Source organism: Lethenteron reissneri, chromosome 17, assembly GCF_015708825.2.
Source record: "Lethenteron reissneri isolate LAM-NWPU_2019-01 chromosome 17, ASM1570882v1, whole genome shotgun sequence".
In the NCBI taxonomy this organism is placed as follows: domain Eukaryota; kingdom Metazoa; phylum Chordata; class Hyperoartia; order Petromyzontiformes; family Petromyzontidae; genus Lethenteron; species Lethenteron reissneri.
Window position 1 is genome coordinate 599,755 of NC_083795.1, and position 20,357 is coordinate 620,111.

The 20,357-nt window shown below is 46.1% G+C and overlaps 1 protein-coding gene across 8 annotated transcripts in view; it reads left to right on the forward strand.

Moving 5' to 3' along the window:
* Positions 1 to 512: 512 nt before the first annotated feature.
* The window catches only part of LOC133343279 (serine/threonine-protein kinase 32B-like), a 39,965-nt gene continuing 20,120 nt past the window's right edge, over positions 513 to 20,357 (forward strand). For 6 of the 8 annotated variants that reach the window (XM_061552744.1, XM_061552745.1, XM_061552747.1 and 3 more), the window contains exons 1-3: positions 513 to 1,507; positions 10,430 to 10,485; positions 19,811 to 19,962. In XM_061552744.1, coding sequence (XP_061408728.1) covers positions 1,456 to 1,507; positions 10,430 to 10,485; positions 19,811 to 19,962 — 260 coding nt within the window. In that variant the 5' untranslated portion in view covers positions 513 to 1,455. Of the gene's footprint in view, positions 1,508 to 10,429; positions 10,486 to 12,214; positions 12,398 to 17,874; positions 17,959 to 19,810; positions 19,963 to 20,357 lie in introns of those variants that run through there. The other 2 variants (XM_061552746.1, XM_061552748.1) reach the window with 2 other exon arrangements.

The window sequence follows — 20,357 nt, forward strand, 5'->3', positions numbered from 1 at the left end:
GGTGCTAAGGCATGGCTGGTACTAAGGCATGGCTGGTGCTAAGGCATGCCCGGTGCTAAGGCATGGCTGGTGCTAAGGCATGGCTGGTACTAAGGCATGGCTGGTGCTAAGGCATGCTTGGTGCTAAGGCATGCCTGGTGCTAAGGCATGGCTGGTGCTAAGGCATGCCTGGTGCTAAGGCATGGCTGGTGCTTAGGCATGCCTGGTGCTAAGGCATGCCTGGTGCTAAGGCATGGCTGGTGCTTAGGCATGGCTGGTACTAAGGCATGCCTGGTGCTAAGGCATGCCTGGTACTAAGGCATGGCTGGTGCTAAGGCATGGCTGGTGCTAAGGCATGCCTGGTGCTAAGGCATGGCTGGTACTAAGGCATGCCTGGTGCTAAGGCATGCCCCGTGCTAAGGCATGGCTGGTGCTAAGGCATGGCTGGTGCTAAGGCATGGCTGGTGCTAAGGCATGGCTGGTGCTAAGCCATGCCCGGTGCTGAGCTGGAGAGCGGGCAGTGACCCGCCCAGGTGGCTCGGGCACGGGGCGAGGATGAAGGAAGACGGACACAAGAAGGGGCTGTGGCCTCGACGACGAAGCCGCCACTGCACGACGGAGTGAGTTGCGTGCGTCCCGAGCGAGGCGTCACCGCGCGCGATGAACTTGGAGCGAGCGACGCGCAGCGCCACGAAGCGTCGCCGTCTTGTTGCGCGCCTCGCACACAACTCTCGTGGCACTTTGAGTCACGTCACCTCCTCCTCCATTGCTAGGCAACCCCGCAGCGCCCTCCTCTTCCTCCCTCCCCGCAGGACCCCCATCCTCCTCCTCCTCCTCCCCCACCCCGACTCGCGTGCCACCGAGTGGACGAGACTCTAAATATTAAAAGACCTCACGGAGTGCGGGACACACTCTCACCCTCTCCCTCTCGCAGCCGGAGCGGAGCGCTCTTCCATCCCGGCGTCTCCGAGTTTGATTCTCGCTCACGGCCACCACCGGTGACGATTGTCTGAACCGGTCCTGGGCCTCTCTTAGGTCGACTCAGCCTCAAATGAGTACCTGGTGCGGTGCGTAATCATTGCTAGGAGGGAGACGAAGGCGACCGGGCGTGGTGCTGGCCACCCACCCCCTCGTGTGCCACAGTGCCGGCTCTTCATCGGTGCTGCTACTCGCTAACAGCACTCGCCCCAACAGTCTGTGGAGGCTACACGGTGTGAGGGGTGGGGGGGGCATCTCTCTATTTATTGTGAGCGGCCACCCAGCAGCAGTCCAGCCGCGGTCTCCTCCCGGCTCTCGCTGCTGCTGCTGCTGCCGCCGCCGTCGCCTCGGTGGCCACGGGACGAACTCCGCGTCCCTCCTCCTCCTTCCCCCCCTCCTCCTCTACCCGAGCTGGAGCCACGGCGCCGCCGCCGCCGCTGCTGCTGCTGCGCCCCGAGCCCATGGAGTGATGATGGTGGGGGGCTGCACGGGCCGACCATGGGGGGCACTCACTCCTCGAAGAGAGTCGTGTTCGACGAGAACGAGGACGGTGAGTGGTGGTGGTGGCGCCTCTGTCGTGTGTCACGCACGGTGGGTTGTTTGTGAAGAAGAGCTTCATAGCTCATCGGATTCCTCTAGGAAAAATACGGATTCTGATGTAGCATTAATGGTGGGGCGCCGTCGTGGCGAGGATCGATATGTTGTGCCTCCTTCGTCTGGTTCGCAGGTGGACGTGGGTTCGACCCCGGGCCCTGGCGATACCCGTCTAGTTTGGAGTTCGCAAGTTCTTTCCCCGTGGTAGATTTTTACCCTGGGTTTTCCCTTCCACATTTGAAAAGTTACCAAAATACAAAGTGACTATAACACTATTGATAGCTGTAATTTTCAAAAGAACATTTTGACTTTTTAGAATGTGTACAATGTGTTGTATAACAGTATTATCGAAGTTGTAGAACATTTACATTTGTCTGCTCATGAGTCAATTATTAGAGTGCGCCGTGAAATGTGATCAGGATGTCGAGATGACAGCTGAACCGGTGACTAAGATACAGTCGTATTATCATATTATATGCAGCTGCCATGATACAGAACCATATGTTCCCGTCATGGAGCTGTATTTACAATGCCAACGGGCTACAATTATCAAGATCACATTCATGGAAAGTGACATTGGTCTTGCATATTTAAATCTGTAATTTGTGCAGAAGTATACAGTACCTCGTCTCGGAATTTAAGATTTGGAGCTGGGCTGTGCGATTATTTAAGTAATCGATTACTCAGTCCCTTTCCGTTACTCGACTAATCGGATAACGCGCACACAAATAGTTGTAAAAGGCAAGTCTCACCTCTGTTCCTATGTGTGCCGCTGGACGGGAGGTGATGTGCGAGACTTGGTGGTACGATCAACATCAGCTGGGTGTGGCTTGGAGGGGGGTTCTTGCCTTCGCGGGGTAAGATGAAGTAGCAAAAAATAAGTAAATTCTAAATTTTTGATCGATTCATAGCCTTAATCGACTAACTTTTCCGGCACTAATGAGAATGAAGGTTGTTAAGCCAGGTATCGGCAAAAATACCGCAATGATGTTGAGAATACCTTCGTGCGAAAATGAGTCTAATACCACTCTCATTCTACCTTCTAAACATTCATTCCTAACCAACACTTTTGCTGGGAAGCACTGTGGCCCGCACTTGGAAGAATATGAGTTCAATTCCCATTCGGATTCATATCTCACTACAGCCAATAAAACAGGACATCATTTGTGGGATGACAACAGAAATTTTTTCTGCAAAATGTATTTTTCTCCTGCCATGGGAATGTGGAACTTCCACCGATGAGGACTGCAAATGGATACGAATTAATGATTGCTTGGGCAGGGGAAAACCTGATGCCATTTAAAGCAACACTGGTGTTTCTCATAATAGATAATCGAGCTATATTTAAATTCCCTCCAACCCGACTGTGTCTGTGAGCATGCTCGACCGCTGACACAAATTAAACCCTCCAGCAAACAGAACAAAGCGGGATGTATATCCCTTATTCATACACAGACACCCCTTGTGTTAATCACATAAATGCTCTTAATGAAGCTACACTAAAACCTTAACACTGCATCATTCCAACAGCCTTTATATACTGTGCTTTGTGCGGTACTGTATTCATTTAGCATAAAAAAATAAACATTAAAAAAACAACGTTTTGTTTATCTGTATTGAACATTAGAAAAAGATCCGATATATACTAAACACATCCTATAATCATCATCATCATCATCAGTAGCCATGATCTATCCACTGCTGGAAAAAGGGCTCTTCCACTTGTTTCCATCCCTTGTCTCATCGTGCAAAAATCCCTGTCGCCCCTGCACAGCAGTTGATCTCATCGCTCCTCTGTGCTGCATATCCTCGCTGGAGAGAGAGTTCCTTCCTTTGGCTGCTCGTTTGTTGTCAGTCTCGACCATCGGCCGTCCTCCCTTCGAGGAATGTGTCCTCCCCAAATCCACTTGTCTACATAGTCAGTGACGACTCTGATTTGTATTTTTTCTCTGATCCATGCGTTCCTATTTCTGTCTCTCAGTGTCATTGCAAAAGCTTATTTGTGTACTTTTAGCTTCTGTTCATGTTTGTTGTCAGAGTCTATATTTCTTATCCATAGGCCATAGCCTATGGCCGACAATAGCTTTAGTTATGGTGAGCTGCAGAGGGTAGTGTATCAAAATCCATTGTTGTACTGTAGTTCTAAGCTCTCCACATCTATGCTGCCCACCTTGACCTGTCTTGAAAATTAATTACCCCACGATTCGGGGTGGTACAACAGATAAGAGGTCTGCACTTGTGAACTTCATGGCAAGTAATGTGCCCTGATTGAACACTATATTCTTGAGGCACATTGGTCTGCTGCTTTTCACGATAACCGACTCTTGGTCGCCTCTTCATCTCGTCACCTGGATCCCGGTCCACCGTCCGTAACTGCACCCGCTCTAAGGACTCTCACACATCACAGGGGGTTTACTATCGTGCTGCCCTGGGAGCCCGGCGACTCGAGTTCGATTCCCTGCCATGGCTAACATCAGAGTGATGTCTGAACCGGTTCTGGGTCCCTCCCCCACCCTTCACCAACCCGTAGTCTCCAGGGTGGTTCAGTACGGTCAAACAAACCGTACTTTAAAAGCACTGGCTTGTCAACGGGCTGTACGTTAAATTAATTCCCTATTTCCTGATTCTAAGTACTTTGAGAATTGTCCATTCATAGTATGAATGCAGTGGTACGGAGGGCACTAATGGGTATATATAGGAAACTGAGAACACATTTTACTGTGGCTAGTTGTGAGAAGGAACTGCAGTGTTGCACAAGTGAATGTGAATACATCGGGGATATGGATTATTGACATGGATACTCTAAAGCGTTCTCTCCGATTGGCTACAGGCCAGGCTTATGGACCTTTTGACACATTGAAACCTCTGACTTGGAACACATTACTACTGCACGTGGTAAATTCCCACAGGCAGAGTCGGATCCAGATATTTCTAAAGGCGGGGAGAGTCTAAACATGTCAAGGCTCTTAAATAGGTCCTCACATTAATAATAATAAAAACAAATGCAATCAAATGTCTCTGGTAAATGTCAATAAAATGACAGTTTTGTGGGTCTGGGGGCAGGGGCCACTGCCCATGCGGAATAGATGTGTACACAACGATGTATGACAGGGATGTACTGCATTGTTTTTAACATTTGCACTTACAGTACTGTAATCAATTTGCCAAATGGAAATCAATTTGTCAATTATTCATTACATTTTAAAAGGTACTGATGTAATGCATTGCATACATGGATGGTACGCCACCACCTCACCAGGAACAGCATAGCTTTTCATTTGAAAGTGAAGCTGAATAACTGAATATCTTTGACCTGGTAAACACAATTGTTTGTAAAGGGGACCTTTTAGATGAGAAAGGCCAATTCCCACCAGGGGCCGCATATGGGGAAATCCATTGCTTTGGGTGAAAGCATTCATACGACATATATAATTTACTGTACTGTGCTAAATGTTATCCACTGTGTTCGTAGATGGCTCTTGCCAAGTAACATTTGCCATTCCGGCAGCATTTTTTGAAGAGGTTGCACTCTGCTGATGGGAATCGGAAAATTGAAACTGGCCCAGAGTTTGCCAACGTAATAATTTGTCCAGAAAATCCACAGGCTGATGGATGAGCGTGTTTATTTTATTATTATTTGGTGGCCAAACAGACTTTGTCCATTTATTGTTATTTTATAAAGTTCACTGCCGGCTTGTTTTTCTATTGTGCTTGCAATTTGCAAAAACATCCAAGGCTTGCGTTGGTTGTGCTGCTGTGCTTCGATGGGTCGATCTTTGCAGCATGTGCAGCCCCTTCCAGATACAACTCTAGAGAGACCCTCTAGACGGTATTCTCGGCCTACTCTTCCAACTTGGCCAGATGTGGTAGACCTGCCAATCGACTAACTGTCGTGCAACCATTTACACGACTGGGTGGACAGATTTGGGGGTATTTAAGAAAATATCCCATTTTTTCAACTACCAGGGCCAGGAAATCAAACCGGTGGCCTTTGCATTGCAAGTCCAATGCGGTAGCCAAGAAACCGTGGCAACATTTGTTGTCCGCAAGTTTTGGAGAACAGGAAGAAGCTTATAATTGACAATAAATTTACCCTACAGTGTTAGACACAACCTCCGGTGATAAGGTCAAGGTCACAGACGGGAAGGCATATCAGATTGCAGCCTTAACACATTACGTGTTAAATGCTAACCATACTCAACAGCAAGGTACCATACGAGTCGTGTTAGAATCATATACAACTGCACTGCCAAAAGTCTACATTCCATTGATTGGCCATGGCCACACTCAGCAATACCTCTCATTATTAAGACATTAAAAAACACCACTTTGTAAGAAGTCGACAGTTGTCGTCCAGTCGGTTCCCACTAAGAGAATGTGAAACTTCCACCAGTGGCTCAAGGCCACCAATGGGAGATAAGTGGCGACCCCATTGGTCGTGCGGGCAGAGACACTGCGTGCTAATGCATCGTGGCAAAGCACACACGGTGCCAGGCTTGTATTTGTGTGAATCTGAGGTGTAGAGTAGGGCTACGAATCGCGTGATTACTTCGCTAAATAATGGAATGGGAAACCAACTGAGCCCCAATTGTGTCCTGTTTAAATTTGGCAACATTTCTTATCAGATTTTCATTTTCCTTAATCTTCATTTTCGAAACTTTGATAACATCTTAAATTTCAATGTTTTGGTCAGATGGTTATGCTGCAGAATTGTACTTGTAGCTCCTGTTGCAAAAAAGGACAAGCGCCCACACTCTGCTCATCATCATTCTGCACCGATGATTAGCACAGTTGGCTATGTACGGTGCGAAATAAGTTCAACATACGTTCATTCTGTCCGAGATCAGTGTCTCCGCACCACCCACGGTCCGTGTGTCTCGCTAGAGAACGGTTGCGAGTGGCACCTACCCTCAGTACGTCCTGCAGGATACAACCTGGACAATGACAGATGTTATCGCAAGCTATGCAATATCCCACAATAAGCCTGCTTGAAGTCTTGACTATTCAGAGATTTTGATCGTAAAGTTGGCATTTCCAATACATTGTTGGTCAGGATAGAATGTTGGTCTGAATAGACTTTTCTTTATGGTATTATTCCAGAATAACAATTGGGATATTTCTGCATGAAAATATTTTACGTACGTTTTGGCTACCTTGAGACATTCATTGCAACTTTTGGAAAATTCCTGCATACACTTGGGAAGTTTGGCTGGAAAGTAAATTTTAATTAGTCAAATAGTTGAATGTGAATTGTGCCAACTTTATATAACAGACTTGGTTGTGAGTGACTGATGGAAATTCTAACCGTGTTCCACATTACATTAGAGCCTTGGAATGTTTTACTTGGGGATGCTTTAACAACAGTAGAGTATGCTGACTTTGCATCAAGGCCACGATTTACAATGTAACCTTAAACTCACGGTCATATCCTGAGTCACACACATTCAATTTCAATAAGTGAGTACACACTTTATAATTAGCAGGTATTCGGGTCTCTCTGTTCAAAACCATATGCATACATTTTATGCATAGCATCATTTTATCCGCGGTTGCTTTGGATTGCCCTCTGTATTTCACCGTCCTAGCTCGAATTCTCTTTGTTCTTCAATCCGGACGTGATGATGGATGGGAGAGAGATCCCAGCAACACAATGGCTCCTCCTCCACTGGCTCTGACTCCCTTTAACAATTTTACAACTCTTTGAGCATAATGAGTTGAATCACTGTGTCTGCTGTCATGTCCTGTGTGACCTGGACGTTGTGTTTCCACAAGTTTCGTCTTTTTAAAGACATTAGGCACTCACCTAATAGATAGTATTCTTGCTTGCACATTTCATCATGGAATACTTGTTGTGTTATGGATGGTATTCATCAGTCTAGAATAAGTTATACATTACAAACATATAATTCATTTGAGGTTAGGCCACAATGATCTAGCTATTTTTGTTGTTGTCATGAAACCCTCCACTACCCGACAGAGCCAAACAATGACAATTCTCACAGTCAAATTACGCAACTCTGAATCCTGACTTCCTGATCTCTGACGCGAATATGCTAAATGCAGTTTTAAGCGAAAAGGAATTCAATTTGCGGCGAGGGAACTCTGTGCAGGCAGGGAGGGTTTTGTAAGCGTGTGTCTCATCCCACACCCACAGAGAAAGTACTTCACGACGATGCGTGTGGCTGACGGAAGGCTGCTTTAATCGAGAGACCGCTGCCTTCGTAAATGTGTGAAGGGTCAGTGCACACAGGCCGGATTTATTCTAGTTAATTAATAACCTGCTTATTATTTCGCAACACGGTTGGCTTCATACGGAGTACGGTGCGAAATCAGTTCTACGTACATACATTACTTTAAGCAGCCAGATGGAAGCTGAACTGAAAAATAATTGTTATGTACACACGGTTACTGTTCATGAAAACATGTAGGACATGACTGGTGATTCTTATATTTAGCCAACAGCATGTCAAGAGCATTAGTGCCAGACACAGGACATCACACATACAGTATCAACTGGATTAATGATATAGGAATGGAAATAGGGGCACGATGTGAAAAATGCATTCGGGTTAAGTTGTTACTTGTGTCAGTTGTAATGTGTGCATTGGCATGACATCATTTACAATTTTCCAACTGACGTGTTTACTGCAAACACAGTAAGACTTTTACCGCGACGATGTGGGGAGCAGAACACGTAAAAACAAACGTTTGGGCAAGACAATGTAATAATCCGCATCCTTGCAGACACTACACCACAATAAATAAGCAGATATTGCATCTCCTTCCCAATGATGTCTTTCCACATAAAAAAAAAAGTATTTTTGACACATCCCATCGGCCACAGGGCTTTCTGGTAGTGCATAATTGCAGCAGCTCAATAAAACTGTGCACCGGTTTCGACATTGACTGCTTCATCGGTCAGGCTTGCTTGAATCAATGCTGGTAAACGGCTAGATGTTTACAGGCAAGGATTCTTGGTTCTAGGGTCCTTGCAAGTTAACTATCATACCCAATTTCAAAATAAAATTACGCTAAATGACATGGACATCACCAGATGTGAAGACGAGAGAGGTTGGGTGATAGCACCGCTGCTAGAGATTAGCAAGGGCATCCGTTTTAAAGACGTCGATGTACAGGGCTGCAGATACAAGTGCAAATCTCAACGTGGGGTTGGTGTGAACCTCGAGCAAAAGACAAAACATTCGAGAGACCGGCTCGGGACAGCGATATTTCTTGGCAAATGCACGTGGAGGAAACGGTGGAGGATTTGATGGAGGAGATGCACATGCTAAAAAACAAAAACGTATTTACCGCCTACAAAGGATTAGGCAGCAAGAAGCTTTCCAGGAATGAAGGTGTTAGAGAAGGGGGCATGGCTTGCAGGATTGAAGCGTCTCATCAGCAGACGGGAACCGCAAGGCTCGGCGGAATAGTGGATGAATGCTCGGGAGCAAGGGCAACATCATTGACAATAGATAGACAACACGGAGGAGCTGGAGAAGAGCCGAAGCCCCGAGAAGAGTTGGAAACGGCAGTAAAACTGCTAAACCATGGCGACGCACACAGCAAGAGTGTAGAATTACTGCTGAGATGTTGACATAGGGCATTCAACATATGCTGGCAGAACTGAATAAATCATAGCTATATACGGGTTAAGAAACCATAGACGCAGAACTGGAAAAGGCTATCATTGTAGCATTATATTAGATAAGGGCATGTGGAATCTCGAGAAGGGATACGTTTATCGAGACTTCCGTTGAAGGCGTTCGCGAGAGTTTTGCTATAAATGGGGCAAACGAGCAGAGGGATGTGTGGTTGACCGAAACCAGTGTGGGGTTAGAGCAGCAAGGGATTCCAGTGACGAACACTTTTACGTCAAATAGATCATTGATGAGACATGGGCATATGCTACTTAGTCACTGTGAATATTGGAACTGTGGTGACATTGCCGTAAATATTCTGGCAAAGGCAGAATGTAGTTAATCCTCGGTGGTGAAACCCTTTCTGCGGTAGGGACGGGCACGTGAAATTGATCGCCATGCCCAACTTGGGTTCAATTACGTGGCCATGCCCCCAGTTTATAGAATCTCCTCTCGTGAATTGTGAAACAAGTTTTTGATATTTGTGTATCGAGCTCCACCCTGGCTCCAGCCTGAACCTTGCCGCTCGGGAACATTGCTGCGTGTGGACTGGGAGCTGTCGCAGTGCAGCGAGCCTGCTGCGGTGAATTGCAACTTGCAATTCTACAATGCATTTCTACAAACTCGGGCGGTGCAGAATAATGGCAAAGTAGCCTCGTGAATTTGTGCCCCCAAATGCGTTTCTGTCTTTTACTTATTCAATGAATGTTGTACTAAAGAATGCAATAGTGTCCAAGTGTGAGTTAAAAAACTAAGTTATTTGTGTACAATAAACTACTTTACATATATACGAGTGATGCTTACACAATTCACATGTTCTTGTTGAAACTATTTCCATCATTCAATGCAGAATAAACACCTCATCTGAGACACAAACATCGCACATCCTGGCTTTGACATTCCTCCTCGACACCGGTGGTAGAACCATGAACCGCATCAGAACATCAACAGGGCGATGTGCAACATCTCCTTCATGAATGGAAAATGACAGACACTGGCCATGCAACCCAAACTGTAGACCACGTAATAAACCACTGCTCTCCGTCAATAGAGGATGAACAGCAAAATGACAGCCCTCTTTCGGCTATCAGACCTCCACGTTGGTATTTAGCTCCTAAAAGTATTGCCATCATACGCAAGAATAGAATAGCGTGCATAATAATTGTAGTCTTCTCATTTCTGCTAGGATACTTATTTAGCAGTTTGCTCATTATGTTCAATCTGTTTTTGTTTTGCAGTTAACTTTGACCACTTCCAGATTCTCCGGGCAATTGGAAAGGGCAGCTTTGGCAAGGTAAGTGGTGAGCCACCAACACACGTGAATCAAACACCGATCTCACCGGTGGCCTGTATAATTTATATTTGTATGTGGTTGGAAGTGAGAATGTGGATGCATTAAATTACTTTGCGTATTTAGCTATCAATACACGTGTCTATGAGAAGTAAAGTTTCTTTCGTTTACCCAGTTGAGAACTCAAGAGACTAAGCCTCTGCTGGCAAGGGACAGGAGGAGTTTTTAATTTTGTTTCTTTAAATTCAGTTACTGAGCACAGGCCCGAAGGCCCAACAAATACAGTAGTCCAGCAACAAACAGCACTATCACATTATTTGGGTCTTTCGGTAAAGTTACGTAGATATGTTCAAATAAAATAACAAAAATAACAAAAAACTAGGTGGTTGAGAAATGTGACCTGTTGATGTAAAATCAGAGAGCCGCAAATAACAACTCACATCGGAAGGTAGAAGAATGGAAACATCACAGCCAGTGATGTTTCCATCCTCCTGGCTGTGATGTTCCCATCCTCCTGGCTGTGATGTTTCCATCCTCCTGGCTGTGATGTTTCCATCCGACCTTCCGATGTTAGTTGTTGTATGCGGCTCTCTGATGTTACTACATCATCAACAGGTCACATTTCTCAGGCACCTCGTGCGCCGACGTGGCTGCGGCTCTGCGATCAGTCTGATGACGACTGCTTGCGTTGCGATCGAAACGTCGGTAGTTTTTTGTTATTTTTTTGGGTTTTTGTTATTTTTTAGGATGGAAACAGCACAGCCAGTAGGATGAACCTACCTACGCGACTTTACCGAAAGACCCAAGAATATGAATTCCTGCAGTCACGAAAGCTTTAGGTCAAGATTGAGCACTATCACAGTTGGCAGAGATGAGAGTTGCACTGAGCAAGGTTGTTAGAAGAGCTTGAGAAAAGAGACCGTGGATGCAACTCCTAAATCGATCATTGTGAGGGAAGAAGCAGAGAGGGCTTGCGTGCTGCGGAACGGTGGCATCAACGGTCATAGTCCATGGTGACCTCTTCACTTGGCCATTATCTTGCAGTGACAGCCTCCTCAGTAAGTAACGTGAACGGGTGTCTGGAGTCGGCTATTTGGAAAGATTCCGAAGCTTCGGATGGCGAGTGTGCGTGCTTAATCTGTGACGTGGGCGGCATGTTTAGTCTGTACCGCAAGATCTGGCTTGTGAATAAACTCTCCCGTATTCACTTACCATTGGGGTTTCATCAGGTGAGTGAAAGTTTAGTGTTGGATATTCTAAATCATAAACTGTTGAGCCGTGAATGTGCTCTCTGACTTGTTACAGTGCCGTGTGGTTATTCTTCTCAGGGCGGGGGGTTGAAGTGGCGATGCGAGAGTCCAGGATGCAGAGTGCAGGGTGCAGGATGCAGAGTGCAGGGTGCAGAGTGCAGGGTGCAGAGTGCAGGGTGCAGGATGCAGAGTGCAGGGTGCAGAGTGCAGGGTGCAGAGTGCAGGGTGCAGGGTGCAGCTCGCCGTGGACACCATTCCCTCCTCCGTGGGGAGAGAAGTTCGCGTTCAACAGGCGCACAGAGGAGCATGGGGTTCCTTCACTGCAGTCTGTTGGTGACTTTCACTGCAGTCTGTTGGTGACTTTCACTGCAGTCTGTTGGTGACTTTCACTGCAGTCTGTTGGTGACTTTCACTGCAGTCTGTTGGTGACTTTCACTGCAGTCTGTTGGTGACTTTCACTGCAGTCTGTTGGTGACTTTCACTGCAGTCTGTTGGTGACTTTCACTCTGGGGCTGTTGAGAGGACAAGGCCGTTTCGAGGGTGGCGCTCGCTCGTGTTGTTTTTATTCTCCTCTCATTATTCTCCTCTCATTATTCTCGCGTTATTTTTCTAAGCCACTGGAGAGCAGTTTCGCGATGCTCCATCTCTCTCCACCCCCTCACCAGGTCTGTGGCGAGTTTCTGAGTCTCCTCGTGAGCACGGCACTGTACTCCAGCCCCCCCCGCCTCTCTCTCTCTCTCGTGCGCCTGATCACGGCTCGGGCAGTGTGCCCTGCTGTTGCGAGATGGCATACGCTGTTTAATTTATAATGCTGTGTTTTGGGCTAATCCACGGAAAAAATTGATCTGCCAGTTGGCATCGCGAGGCAGGTGCGGAGTGATCAAACACTCTAAAGCAGCAGCAGTAGCAGCAGCAGCAGTAGTAGCAGCAGCAGTAGCAGCAGCAGCAGTAGTAGCAGCAGTAGTAGCAGCAGCAGTAGCAGCAGCAGCAGCAGTAGTAGCAGCAGCAGTAGTAGCAGCAGCAGTAGCAGCAGCAGCAGTAGTAGCAGCAGCAGTAGTAGCAGCAGCAGCAGCCTGCATGTGGCGTGGGCTTCGTCTCTCTTCTTCTACATCAACAGCGGCCCGTGTCCTCCGTTTATAAATATACATTTTTTACTGCACTATCAACCTTTTATTTGTGTGCGTGTGATTCCAAATTACAGTATTGATCGAAACATAAGCGGTCTGAACTGTGTTTTTGTATTTTGTAATGTAATAATTATGGAAAATTATCTCATTTTCAGAATTTATATTTTTTGCATTGAATTATAATTTTAGTTAAATGTAACACAGGATTTTAAAACTATGTCATGTGGTTGACTAAAACAGGAATTAAGACGATGTTTGGCTTACAGATAAAGCACTCTAGAGATGCCCCAGCATAAATGGTGTCATGAAAACCGAAACATTAAGTAGTATTATTAATTAAAACAGTACTTTAGCAGCAAGGCTGCTTCTACAGATGGTGGTTTTCACTCCATCGATTTTTAGCAGATTCTCGTTACCAACAAGTCTTACTATGATGATTAAAATCTAAACGAACATTTCTTTTATGAACATTTAAATATCACGTGTTATGAAGAAGGGCCATAGGCCAAACATTTGCCCAATGTATATGTTTCCTTTGAAGACCACACAGTTAATTGACAAATGTATTGAATTTAATAATATGGATTACTTAATGTAAGCTATTTTTTCATATTTCCCCCCTGAAGTTTATGTGAACAGAAATGTACGTGATAAAAGATGCCCCCATATATGTAAAGTATTACATTTTATAAACCTTTAATTAAAATTTCCAATGCCAAATGTCAAACAATAATTGGCCGATGCAGCTGCTATTTGCGTGACGTGTAATGGTTAGGGACCGATTTTAAACATCTTCTAACGACGTTTTCAGATCTCTGACGTGACCTCCTCCACGCGCTCGTGGTGACTGCTCTCGCGTTCCCGTCCCCCGCCTGAGTTCGCAGCCAGCCGCTGCTGCTTCGGCCGCGCCCGGCGTTTTCACCCGCCCAGCGCGCATTCCGCACGCGTTTTCTCCTTCCATTCGTGCCCCCCACCACCCCCCTCTCTATCTGTGCCTTGCATGTGACCTCCTCGTGCGGTAATCAATCCGTGAATCCGCCGCGTGCATCGCAACGGCGGCAGCGGGGCGCTCTGCACTCCGCTTGATGCGCACGCGATCCCCAAACAAGCCGACATCCAATAGCTCATTACCACACATTACCGCACATTACCGGTCCGTTACACGACAAACAAGGGAGCCCACCACGGCTGATCGGCTCGCTTTCCGTTGTGGGAGTCGCGTGGCTTTCAAGCGACCTGATAGGTGACCCCCCCCCCCCCCCCCCCCCAGCACGTTGTGGGGCTGGGCTGGGACGGCTTCCATTTGGCCTGTTAGCGTCCACGCTCTGCCTATCGCGTTTCTGCCGAGCTGAATAGATCATGTGATGCCTCCCGTCAGTAACAAATGCCACAAAAGCAAGTGATGCATTGTGATTAAATGAGACTGCTGCTCTAATAGGATTCAATTACAGTTTTCAGACTTCTTAACTCTTGGTTGCAACTGGCCCATTCCTCATCAACACGTGGTGTGGTGGTTTTTATATTTCACTCACCAGAGTTACATTTGGAAGGGTCCAAAATATTACTTTTAATTTCAGTTAATTAATGATATTTATGTCACTCAGAAAATATATTGGTGCTTTTTATTACGTATGACAATGTAGATACAATGAGAACCCACGTACAGTGCAAACGTTGTATGCTTGAATCGCAATAACGTGAATTATCTAGGGGTTGACTTATTCATGATTATTCCAGGTAACTTAACGTGTAGGTTTGTATCTAATTTCTAAATATGGTTGTGAGAATTGTTCAACGTACTGGTCAGCTGAAACAATCATAACTGGCACGTTAAATGCTTGTGCACCACATAACAATTTAATGTGTTTGTGTGGGGTGGTGGAGGGTTACGCAACAAAAACATACGCCACATCATGACGTGGCCTAGCCCAAAAGTCAATGATGAATTATTCCTGATATTTAGTGACCCCCACCAAGGTCTCCGATAAAAAGTGTCCCCTTTAGCTAATATCTATCACGCCTGTCACTTTCCCTGCTCTGAAAACCCACAGACCGACATCGCGTGGTGACTGCTGATATTATTTGCATGTTCCACTGTTTACAACGTTTTACAACGTCATTTGATTAATTATTTTGCCAAAGATCGCAGTGGAATGTTACATAGATAGATAACAGGACACAGAGAGACAGGAGAGAGGCAGAGAGTGACCTGGAGATAGAAGGGTAGATATGGGGAGAAATGGTGAGATAGATGGGGAAGAGGCACAGAGAGTGAAATCGATACAGATGTAGAAGACAGAGATGATAGTGGGGGAGACACGGAGAGATAGGGAAGGGAAAATACAGCAATAAAGGTAATGGGGAGGAGAGATCTAATGAGACAAACGTGGAGAGATAGCAAGAGACAGATGGAGAGACAGATACTACATGGAGGTATGAGGAGAGTGACAGGGAAAGAGGGAAACAGGGAAAGGATCCGTCAAGGAGTTTCGCCCTCAACTCGCCAAAAAGGCTCCCCCCGTGTGGAGGTTCGGCAACAGCGTGGGACACAGCAGGGGCCAGGAACCCTTCCGTATGCAGCAGCCCTTCCGTGTTTACTTACAGCCCCTTTTCAATCAACTGCTGGATGAAGGCCTCCTCGCCACACCGTATCGGTCGTGAGAGGCTGTTTTGTCTGGACCTCACCACGTTGGTCAGCGCGGGTTGGTGAACTTGGGGCCAGGATGGGTGGGTTTTGATATCGCTCACCAACGATCGAATGTGGCAATGAGGAGAGAACCCCGTGATAACAGAAATGGAGTGCAGGCTGGACACCAATGAGTGGGAACCGCTGATAGCTTGTGCATAATGCATACAGTGCCCACCAACGAATTCTGCACGTTGCTGTGCATTGTTTGAAACTCACCAATGACATTGGCTTTAGCCGGGAATCGAACTCAGGTGGCCGGGTTCATAGAGCAGCGAGTGAACCACTGTGCCCACAGCTGCCACCCTTCATGCTCGGTATTAGAAACCTTAATTTCGACAGCGTGGGGACAGCCATTTCTTGCTCGGGGAGGACGGGGGGGGGGGGGTACATTCCCCCACAGCTATGGGTTTCGCTGTAGTTTAAAAATAAATCCAATGAATAAAACATTCATTTTGCTACAAAGTTGCCACAGAGCGATTCATTTCAAAGAGAATTATGTCAGCGTCGATATCTGTGTATAAACAAGAGCCTGCCAAGGTCCACATGCTGAAACTGAAAGGAAATTACTGTTCCATGCTGCAAGATTGTGGCTGTGTAATGTTTAATGCTGACAGAAACACATGGCAGTAATACAATAATGTTCTTAGGCATGTTCTAAGTAGATTAACCACCATTACAATATGTAATACATTCATTATTTACAAAGGACCTAAATGCAAGTGTTTCTAAAGTTCTGTAAAATAAAGGGCAATGTAATACATGTATTCTTTGGATCTTTCGGTAATGTCATGTAGATAGGTTCAAAGAAAAAATAACAAAAAACTACGACGTTTCGATCGCAACACAAGCGTTCGTCATCAGAACGAACGCTTGTGTTGCGATCGAAACTTCGTAGTTTTTTGTTATTTTATTTGAACCTATCTACGTGACTTCACCGAAAGAATATGAATTCCCGCAGTCACGAAAGCTTTAAGTCAAGATGTAATACATGTACTTTACCAGTTGTACACAGACAGACGTTTGGTTTAAGCTGTAACATCCCGATAAGCGATGATGCTCTGGTTCCCAGCTGTCCAGCCCAGCCAGGGTCTGCAATGGTGTGAAATAACAGTTACCAGTAAATAAACTACACGCGTGTTTACCTTTAAAAGTCTACACACTGCGGCTGCTGCTATATTCTCTACAAACGGGGGCGTAATTCACGCTGGACTATGATTGTCACAATCTAAAATTTTCCACGATACAATATCGGTTTTTATGATGTCATAACCTTACGATAATCGCGATATCAGTTTTCTTCTTGCTTGAAACTGTATTGACCTTTTTATTCTATAGCATGTGTTCTTTGTTTTGCAAGATGGAATATACGATTATCCTGGACCTTATATCGTGCAAAATATCTTCATGTAAAGGAACTTGACCGCATAGTGAACTAAGGGCTGTTTATTATGCAGCAGTCCCAGCCTGCTGCATTCAAACCCTTCAATACCCATCCCCGGCCTTGAACCTTTTCAAACGATTCTTCCCCATCAGCCAATCCAGTTTCACCAAACGGGTACTCTAACCGAGCCTCCCTTTCTGCTTCAACATCCCCGGGGATTTGCGCCCTTCCATCCGTTCCACCGGTCAACGTCTGGCGCTCACGGCCCACTGATGCGGCGTGCACTCGCATTTGCAGCCAATTGCGCGAGTCGCAGCTCGCGTTTGACCCCGTGAGCCGGCACAGCTGGACAGCGAGCCAGCGGGGCACACAGCCGTACACATTTCAGTGGCGAAGCCACCAGGTTGTACTGCAGTATTAATAAATAAATAAACGTGCGCTCACAGCGACCGTGACATTCGTGTTGACACGGAGGCAGATCTGGAAACTTCCCAAGAAGGGGGGTGGGTCCCAAAATGTCAAACTTTAAAAATAGGGCCCAACGTTAATAGGAAAAAAAAACATTCAACGATTTTTTTCCTGATAAAGAGCAATAAAATACAAAGTTTAGGGATCCCAAGGGTTAGGCGATCGCTCCCATCGCCCACACACCCCTCTGGCTCCACGACTGCTGTATCGCTTTATTCCAGCGACCTCATTCCAAACACATTTGCGTCATGGCATAGGGATAGAGAAAAGAGCTTCCACGCTGCAGCGCACGGCCGGGTTGGTCCATTTGGTCTCGTGGTTTGAGGGGGGGGGGGAGCAGTTCATGGATTAATCCGGAAGGACATCAGATGTTGTCTGTGCATCCGATATTCAGAACTACTTTCGCTCCCCTATTTTCTCTCAACAAAAATGCCTTTTAAAACAATCGGGAAGATGAACATTTACCTTCTCCACCGCCACCCCCCCCCATCGAAAGTGGGGAACGCTTCATGAGACGACGCCAGTTGAAAACAAGGCGCTTGCAGCTTCGAGACGAGGGAGGTAGGAAGGCAACAAAAACACCGGCAGTAAAAAAACACCAGGGATGTTATTTCTGGCAGAAATGTACAAGACAAGGCGCAGATTTGGGTACAGTTTTCACGTAGCGGCAGCTCGCCCGCTAGGGCGGCCAGCACATAATGTTTACCCGCTAATGTCATGTTAGTTTGGACCAGGGAGTCTTGGGCAGTAACATACGATGTTTGTGTAAACACACGAGACTATGATTGAGGTGCGGGACTTCACCGTGACACCGCTGTCTCACTCGGCACTCTCGTGCTGCCTCTGCTCCTACAATCTCTCCCCCTCTGCCTGTCTCCCCCGTGCCCCCAAACGCTGTGCCACCAACACGGATATATCAGTGTTTTTATTGTAAACTGAAAAAAGCCACCAATTTCTAAAATTCACAGTTTCAGAAATAAGTGTGCAACGTTCGTTTGATACCACGGCGGGATATCTGGTTGTGGAACATAGCCAGGCAGAGACCAAATTTTAATACAGTAGTTACATTCCTGCTATATGAAATAAAAATCGTACGTAGTGTCCTCTGGATTGGAGGCTGAACGTTGATTAAATATTCAAAGAAAACCGTTTACCAGACTTTTGCAAAATAGAAAAAAGCATATACTTTATTTGTGCTCTTAATACAAACCTTGAACTTTATGGTTCGTGTCTAGTGTGAGATAGATGTAGTGGCATTTGGATGCTATATGAAGCCAAGTTGTGTAGATTGTGTAATGGGTGCAGTGTGTACTGCATTGGAGCTTCCGTGCAACCAGTGGTAGCATCGGCCTCCTGCTGGTCAGGCTTCTTGCATAGGACCCTAAAACCATAATCTGGCTTTCACCAGAACCCCTCTATGACTTCATGTGGCACTCCAGATGCAGGAGAGGTTACCCAGGGGAAGTGATCACGTCTCATAACGTCTAGAGAGGGAACAGGTCTGCTCAGGGTCAAGGATAATTCACAGGTTTTTGACGCAGATAAATAACAACAAGAAGAGATGCAGTTGATCCTTTTAGCGAAAATAGATGTTATATTTACTGCAAAGAAACTCCGTCGTGTTGGGAATGGTAATTAATATGACTTTTTGAAAATTAGGCAGACAAAATTTGAATGAATAGAAAGTGGAGAAGAAAGCAGAGAATAGTCGATGCAGATATGGAGTTTGGTGTCAAACTTTATAATTACTCTGGGGATGACAGTATGTTTATGATGCTACTGATGCTGATATGGGTGATGGTGGTGATGCTGGTAAGCATCTTAATCTCCTAGCTCCAGTATTTTCTTTTACAAATTTGCTGAGCATAAGCCCAGAGACCTAAATTGTTAAGCACCCAGCAAAGAACAGCACTATCAAAGTTATAATAGAAAAGAGTTCAAACGTTTGTTACATTGGTTTAGTTTATGGGAACCTTGCAGCCATTATGGGTTCTTTATAAGCTTAACAGGAAAAACATACGAGATTCATGAATCCAATCGTGGCAGTGAATTTTTACAATCCAGTGAATTGTGGAGATGGTAAACCATTAAATCTGTGTATAAGGTGTCTCAATCCATGAGTTCAGACAGCCGCTGAAACGGCACCCTCGGGTGAGCCGAGAGAGACAGATGGTGGTGATGAAGACGACAAGCATTTTGAATCTGATATCAATAATCATACACAAACGGCGCAAGTCACGCCTTCACTATTTATATTCTGAGATGCATCACTTTATCAGGTGCGGTTGATTTGGTAATGCACCGTAATGGCGCGTACCACATCTCTGTAACGCCGCGCGGCACGTCTTGAAGAGGCGGCGAACCGGGCGGGGCGGCAGGTCACGAACGCGCGCCGTGCTCCGCTGTGTCCCAGGTGTGCATAGTCCAGAAGCGGGACACACGCACGATGTACGCCATGAAGTACATGAACAAGCAGGTGTGCATCGAGCGGGACGAGGTGCGCAACGTGTTCCGGGAGCTGCAGATCATGCAGGAGCTGGAGCACACCTTCCTCGTCAACCTCTGGTACGGCCTCTCCACGGCCGTGACCGTCGCGATCTCCACTGCATCGGACACAACACATTCTGACAACTCAGGATACACAGATACCGCTCGCACATGCACAGACACACACTACTCGCATGTATACAGACACACCACTCGCATGTACACAGGGGCACGGCTAGGCGGCTCACAATATTGGATGTAATTTTTATTTGATGTGGCTGCCAGAACATAATCCTGGAAGATGCTACTGCAAATAAAAAAGTGATGCATTTGTCTGCATTTCATGCCGTGTTTACGATCGGTGCATCAATCCGTCGTGATCTCCACTGCCTCGGACACCCTTCAACATTTTGACAACTCTATGCAAACTTTGCAGGTTGCACGCTTTTAGGTGTTTTGTTTTATTTTACTTG